The sequence below is a fragment of the Siphateles boraxobius genome, unplaced genomic scaffold, assembly GCF_051911475.1.
Source record: "Siphateles boraxobius isolate OS27281-9 unplaced genomic scaffold, OSU_SipBor_1 26, whole genome shotgun sequence".
Lineage (NCBI taxonomy): Eukaryota > Metazoa > Chordata > Actinopteri > Cypriniformes > Leuciscidae > Siphateles > Siphateles boraxobius.
Genome location: NW_027508876.1, coordinates 22790834 through 22798035, shown reverse-complemented (window position 1 = coordinate 22798035; position 7202 = coordinate 22790834). Strand labels below are relative to the sequence as shown.

The 7202-nt window shown below is 39.1% G+C and overlaps 1 protein-coding gene across 1 annotated transcript; it reads right to left on the bottom strand.

Annotated features, from left to right (window-relative positions):
- Positions 1–5921: 5921 nt before the first annotated feature.
- ccl32b.3 (chemokine (C-C motif) ligand 32b, duplicate 3) lies at positions 5922–6963 on the bottom strand. Its single transcript, XM_077244074.1, has 3 exons — positions 6832–6963; positions 6576–6693; positions 5922–6389 (listed from the first exon to the last, which is right to left on the bottom strand). Exons 1-3 carry the CDS (start codon positions 6893–6895, stop codon positions 6206–6208), a joined length of 366 nt encoding a protein of 121 aa, XP_077100189.1. The 5' UTR covers positions 6896–6963; the 3' UTR covers positions 5922–6205.
- Positions 6964–7202: the final 239 nt, after the last annotated feature.

The following is a 7202-nucleotide window of genomic DNA, read 5'->3' as shown; positions in this document are numbered from 1 at the left end:
TGGCACCAAGACGTTGGCAGCAGATTTTTCAAGTCCTGTAGGTTGCGAGGTGGAGCCACTGTTGATCATACTTGTTCATACATGATGCTCAATTGGATTGCGATCTGTGGAATTTGGAGGCAGGGGAACACCTTGAACTCTTCATCATGTTTCTCAAATCATTCCTGAACAATGTGTGGCAGGGTGATATTCTGCAGAAAGAGGTCACTTCCACCAGGGAACACCCTTGTCATGAAGTGTCACGTGTCAAATTTACATCCACACGAATGGCCGGACCCAGGGTTCCCCAGCAGAACATTGCCCAGAGCATCACACTCCCTCCACTGACTTTTCATTTTCCCACTGTGATTCTTGGTGCCATCACTTCCCCAGGTAAACGACACACACATACATCCATGTGATCCACCAGGCAGCCTTTTTCCACTGCTTCATGGTCTAGTTCCAATGCTAACATGCCCATTTTTGCCGCATTCGGCGATGGGGTCATCATAGGCACTCTGATTGGTCTGTGGTTATGCAGCCCCATACGCAGCAGAGTGCGATGCACTGTGTGTTGTGACCATAGACTGTAAAAAAAGATGGACGACGCCCCTTCGCTCTCTTCCATTGGCAAAAAGTGAAGCCGCCAGTGATCCCGATATGGCGCTGACATCTTGGGACTTGAGTCTGCGCAGTTGCGATTTCGGGACCAGACCTGCGCAGTAGTGAGCAGGAAGTAAAGCCGCGAAATCAACGCCCCGCCCTCACTCTCGCTGAATCAATCTCAAGCACACGCCCCTGCACTTTTTTAAAGTGGCCTGTCTGTCAAGTCAAGTCAAGTCAAGTCATCCTCATTTATTTAGCGCTTTTAACAATGTAGATTGTTTCAAAGCAGCTTTACAGAGATAAACATATAATTTAAGGTAACAGAGATTGGTTTGGTTTTATAGTGGCTCTTGAAAAATGTTTTTTCCAGCTAAAGTTAGTTTTGATTGATTCACTTCCGTCTAAATGATCATTTGTTATTAAATTAGGGGCCGCTAAGACGACACCGTTCTCTCTAAACAGACTTTAAACGTGAACCTGTGATAGACGCTGATGGCGTTCACATGCGCATTAAGAATTGATTCTATAGTTATGTGCGTTTGAATATATGTGCGCAGGTTTGTAATTCCTTACAAACCATGCCTAAACAAACTACTTGTCTATAAATTTTGATGCAGAATTTTTATTTTGTTTTATTTTTATTTTAGTCTGCTCCGTTCTGCTCCAATTTTGATGTCTGCTGATTGCAGTACCTCGTTAAAATAAGGTAAATACAACTACTAACCACATAGTCATATTTAAAAAGTAACACATTAATATATCCTATAGTATAGGATATATTAATGTGTTAATATAGGACCTATATTGTAAAATACGAGTAGCCTACTTCTATTACTACAGTTAAACAACTATCACAATTTGGTGGACAGCGAAATCAACTTCATATTTAGCTCATGTAGTCTGTTTCAGCTAGGTTAGCATCCTATAGTTTATTCATTTATTTTGCATGCGCAAAAAACTCAAAGATTGATCAGACATGCCAGATCGATTAGCACATTCTACTGCAGAACAACCCAATATGTCGGTGTGAAATAATTCATTATTGAAATTTTAAATTTAAAGCTCCAATCTCCTCAGTCCTCCAAAGATCCCGAAAAAAAGTCTGTTGGTGCTTCAGTGACTACTTCGCTCAGGGAACCTGTCAATCACAGCTGTCAATCATGACGCCACAGCGCCGTTTTTATAGCATCAAATAACTAACTAAAAACAAACACTTGAAATTACATCAGCGTGATAAAAAATACAGTAAAGGACAGAAACTATCTTTCGAAAAAAGATATGTGAAGTGTAATTTAATTGTTTAGTTGGTCTCACGTCCCGTTGAATAACATGGGGAGGCGGGGTTTACGACCTATACTAGGACCGGTCACCGGGGGGCGATCGAGACATTTCGGCTTCAGTTTTCAGGGCTTGTGCGGCACGCTTGGTTGTGACATTCATCCCATAACCATCAGTAAAATTGTGTGTGACTTGTGCCACAGTAGACCTTCTGTTGGCTCGGACCAGACGGGATAGCCTTCGTTGTCCTCGTCCATGAATAACCCTTGGGAGCTAAACTTCATGTCGCCTGTTTGTGGTTTGTCCCTCCTCGGATAACTGTTGGTAACCCACAAGCCTTGCAGTTTCAGAGATATTCTGACCCAGTCACCATGCCATAACAATCTGGTTGTTGTCAAAGTTGCTCAGATCTTTATTCCTTCATCCAACACGTTGATTACGAAAACTGATTGTATACTTACCATCTAATCTCCCCAAACCTTAATATGTGGCCTTGTTAGGAGATGATCAATGATATTCGCTGATCATAGTTTTTTGGTTCATTATTGTGTATACAATATATATATATATATATAAACCTCTTAACTCTTTTCACTTCCTCAGACACTTACACAACACAACACATCCCTGGAAGAACAAAACATTGACAGAGTTGTTTATTTTGTTTCGGAATATGTCTTCTTTTGCAACACTTTAGAGGGCACTGGATGTCTCTTTTAGATCACAGAGGAGAGAAAAAGGCTCCTATCCCTCTGGCATGGTTATATAATAACCAAGAGAGAATGTTTTTCCAGCGCCAGCTCTGTGATGTTGCATATCACTCGGGTTTGTTGGGTTTCTGCTTCCATCGTCCCTGTCAAAGAGGGACCGACAAAGAATCCCGCTTCTCTCCATTTCAAGGCACAGAAACGGATCAATCCGTAATGCTTCGGTGCGGATTAGTCTTTGTAATTATTTGAGATCTCATTATCAAACAGCTGCTCTGCCTAATTTAATCAATATTTAGTGATAAGGCTTCCCGCATGCATTCAACTGCAGAGCGGGGCGACATTAAACGGGCTACAGCCGATTCTTACCGTCTCTTTAAGTAGGTCAAGATGCAGGGTTTTCCTTTAGAGTTATGCAACTTCAGGCTTCTGGACTACAGTGAATCAAAATACTCAAGAGAACGAGGGATATTTTTAAGAATACATATGCCTGGATTGTGAACATCACATTTGTATTGTTGCGGCAATAGGATTAGATAAATTGCCTTGCATAGCAGATATTTCTTTTGCATCCACACAGCTTTTATTGTATCTGGAATAAATTAACTCTTATCTTTAACACACATTATTTGACTTCTCTTTCCTTCCCTCTCTTGTGATGACAGTGTTTTTGGCCGTATGTTGTCTTTATTAACACCATCTCTTCCTAAACACACGGAGTCCCTTGACAGAAGCGCAAATCCTCAACATATAGACTGTTTCCTAATCAGAAGCACACAGCTGGGCTTTCTGCCCCAAAATGTCATTGGTCTGCCATGACCCCAGTTAACCTTTCTATTTAAAACACAGAAAATCCCTTAAGCAAACTCCAGTCTCCTATCTCTTCGGTGCAGCCTCTAAACACAGTTTTGCGAAAAGGAAAAAAAGAAAGAAAGAAAGAAAGAAAGAAAGAAAGAAAGAAAGAAAGAAAGAAAGACACCAGTAACAAATCTAACCCTGAAGGTGCATTACATTTAGGAGTCGTTTGTACAGCAATCACACCAAAACGTTTTAGTTAATAATACTGAAGCTATGCTGCCGATTTGGATCAGATCCTGACATCAGATCTGGGATGTACAGTGTTTTATTAAAGATGTCTGATGAAGGCCAATGTTCACTCCAGGACGTTTGTGAAACATGGATGAACAGAGCGCAGACGCCTCTAAGTCTCAGAGTTGAGTGACCAGAGAGAAAATGATGGAGCGGCCTCATTTGTGCTGTATTATAACTGTGGTCTATGTGAAAGGTCTCTGTATCGATCTACAGTGCACAGTCGATATTCATAACTGGCAATGATAATACTGTCTCTCCAGAGCCCGAGATGTCAGAAGGGATAAGGTCAGCCTGTGTCCGTCTGGTGTAATGCAATGCAAAAAGATAATAATTTTAGTCAGTATATGAATTAGTACAAAAGGCATAAAAATTTGATTTGACAGATGGTAGGGTTCAGAATTTGTGTAAACACCAATGGTTCAGGCTGGTGGTGGTTTAATGGTGTGAGGGTATTTTCTTGGCACACTTTGTGTGTACCATTTGTACCACTTAGTACCATTTGAGCATCATTTAAACGCCACAGCCTACCTGAGTATCGTTGCTGACCATGCATCTCTTTATGACCACAGTTTACCATCTTCTGATGGCTACTAGCAGGATAACACGCCATGTCACAAATCGTGTCAACGTGGTTTCTTGAACATGACAATGAGTTGACTAAACTCAAATGACCTCCACAGTCTCCAGATCTCAATCCAGTAGAGCAGCTTTGGGATGTGGTGGAATGGGAGATTCGCATCATGTGCAGCCGAAAAAATCTGCAGAAAATGCATGATCATATCATGACATTATGGACCAAAACCTCTGAGGAATGTTTCCAGCACCTTGTTGAATCTATGCCATGAAGAATTAAAGCAGTTCTGAAGGCGAAAGGGGGCCCAACCTGGTACTAGCAAGGTGCACCTAAAAAGTGGCCAGTGAGTGTATTTATATATAAACTGGAAATGGTGGCATGTGGTGAATATCATGGTACTGTAAAACTACCATATTCATACCAGGTACTCTTGGTATTTCAAATAAGTTTTGCAATCATAGTTGGATGATGTAAAGCCATGCATTAATCTCTTCATTTCATTTGAGCATTGTCTTATTACAAGACTTTCTGTTACGTCTTACCTTCTGGTGTTGGAAATAAATCTTTTGACCATGTATACATTTTGTTCTTGTGGTAAAGTGTCTATGACCAATCTTCCGAGTGCGGCGGCCTTTTCGCCCCTGTTCCGGGGAGCAGGTGTGTTTTCCACCGCATTACACACACTCTGATGAGAGCACCGCGAAGCAGCAGGTGTCTAATTTCACCCTGTCTTCCTCCTACATTCACTCACATCCATACATCCTTCAAACACTACACACACTACTTCCAACACAATCCCACAATTTCACACAGCTAAAGGACATATAAAGACGGAGAGATGGAGAGAAAAATAGAAGATAAGGAAAAAGTGGTATAGAGTTGAGTGTAAAACTGAGAAGTGCTCACATGTCATAAAGAAACTCACCACAAACCAAAAGCAGAAACCATGAGGTGCTTCAAGTTCCTGTCCAGAAAGACATCTTCTCAGAAGAGGATGTTACATAAAAGCATTTATTTTTTGCACTTAAAACTGTATAAGATTAATATGAGCTGTGTCGTTGTATCAATTAAGTTTTATAGCATGCATATGCTTTATTTTCTTTGATTTTATAAATAGACATTTCTCACAGAAGTGAAACTTCAAATCAGGCATACAAAAACTAAGCACAAACTATTGTAATATGTGAGCTGTAAGAGACAATTGACATTACTTTGACTTGCTGTCAGCATAAGAGAATGTTCTTTTATAAAAATGTAAAAGATTCCACCTATGTTTTTTTTTTTTTTTGGTGTCTCTCCTGTCATATATCCCCACCTAGTGGTCAATGTGAAAACAACGTAAAGGTATGTCCAAAGTCCAAGTTAAACTAAATGCCTGAACGAACACTGTATTCTGTGTGTTTGTGTTTAAAGATGCAATACTTCTGTCTGCTGCTGCTGCTATTTTTGAATCTCTCTTCAGAAGATTAAATTCCTGCTTGTTGAAAAGAGTGCCAGGTGTTCTTGAAACAGACCTGAAACTGCTTTGTGGTCAAAGCATTCATTCTTTGATATTATATTACATATGTTATTTGAAATATCACAATATCATAAATATACATGAAAGTATTTTTTTATTTAGTTAGTTATAGTTTAATTTTTTCCCCTACTGAAAACAGTGTGCAATAAAGAAATCAAATTCCCAGTTTTTATATTTTTTCTTGATTTATTCAATAATTCCAAAAATAAAAATATATTCATATGCACAATATATTCATTTTATGACACTGTGGGTTTTTCTTACTATAAAATATTGAATACAAAAAAATACATTCTTGATGAGAATAAAATAAAATAAAAATCTTTTCAAAAAAGATTCAACATTCTGCATAAAACAGTCATACATTTTACTTATCTATATCATACATTTAGGTGTACCGGTATATCAGTTGGCACACATTGAACATAAAATAAACATAAAAAAAAATTTTTATATTGTTTTCTTCTGTTTGCGTCCATTTCCCTTTTTTCTTCTTCCATTTTGGCTTGGTGGTGAGGCTTTTGGATCAGAGTTTTGTTTTGACATTTTTTTCTGGTCCACCATTCTCATAATTTCTTTGATCCACTCCGAATCTGGATCACAACATTTTGCTTTGCTTTTTTTAGTCCACAAGCTAGAGAGAACAAAAAACGTGAGATGTAATTGGGGTTGAAATGTTTAATTCAATATGACTTGAGTGCTAGATAAAGTTTTAAAGCACAGTAAGATTCAGAAGTTGTGAACTTTGGATTTAAAACTTGTAACTGAAAGTAAAAAACTGCTACTTAAGGTCATGTAGAGTGAAAATCTGTTCACTTACACAATGGCATTGATAGGGCAAACTCCTGCTTTCTGGACACTATAATCCACGACTCTGTCTTTAGATATTCTGTTGTTGCCAGTCTTCAAACAGCAATTTAAAGAACGCTGACTTGTTTCTGCAAGACAAAGAAATTGCAGATATTATTTAAACATTAAACGGTCTTAAAAGATAATTAAAAGATTTTACTAAATGTTTACAGTGACTTTTCCCAGCATCATGACTGGCTAACAAAATCGGTAAAGTTAAAACTCACCTGCAGTACGACAGAGCAGAAACAGCACCAGGCAGAAAGGAAGACAGACAAGCGACCTCATCATAGCTGTGCAGTAGACAATGACTGAAACTACTCTTTACACAACCTTTATATTTCACACTTTCATTTCCTCTGCTCTTTTGTGCACACACTCACAAACCTCAACCCCCTACAAAGGGGAAAGTGTATGAGTGAGGCGTGTTAGAGAGAGGCGAACCTCCATCCGATGAGTGGAAAAAGACACTAGTGATGATATCTCGGTTTGGTCTTTCACCCACATAGCTCGCCACAGTGTAGGTGCATGCAGGCCTACTGTAGATGAATGGAGTTCCATTGCAAGAATAGGCCTACATGCCCAACAGAATTGCTCA

Excerpts from the sequence above, each read along its gene's own strand:
- ccl32b.3 (XM_077244074.1), bottom strand. The coding sequence starts at position 6,895 with ATGATGAGGTCGCTTGTCTGTCTTCCTTTCTGCCTGGTGCTGTTTCTG. Across the intron at positions 6,694-6,831 it reads TCTGCTCTGTCGTACTGCAG|AAACAAGTCAGCGTTCTTTA; the intron begins GTGAGTTTTAAC and ends TTTGTCTTGCAG. Across the intron at positions 6,390-6,575 it reads TGCCCTATCAATGCCATTGT|CTTGTGGACTAAAAAAAGCA; the intron begins GTAAGTGAACAG and ends TGTTCTCTCTAG.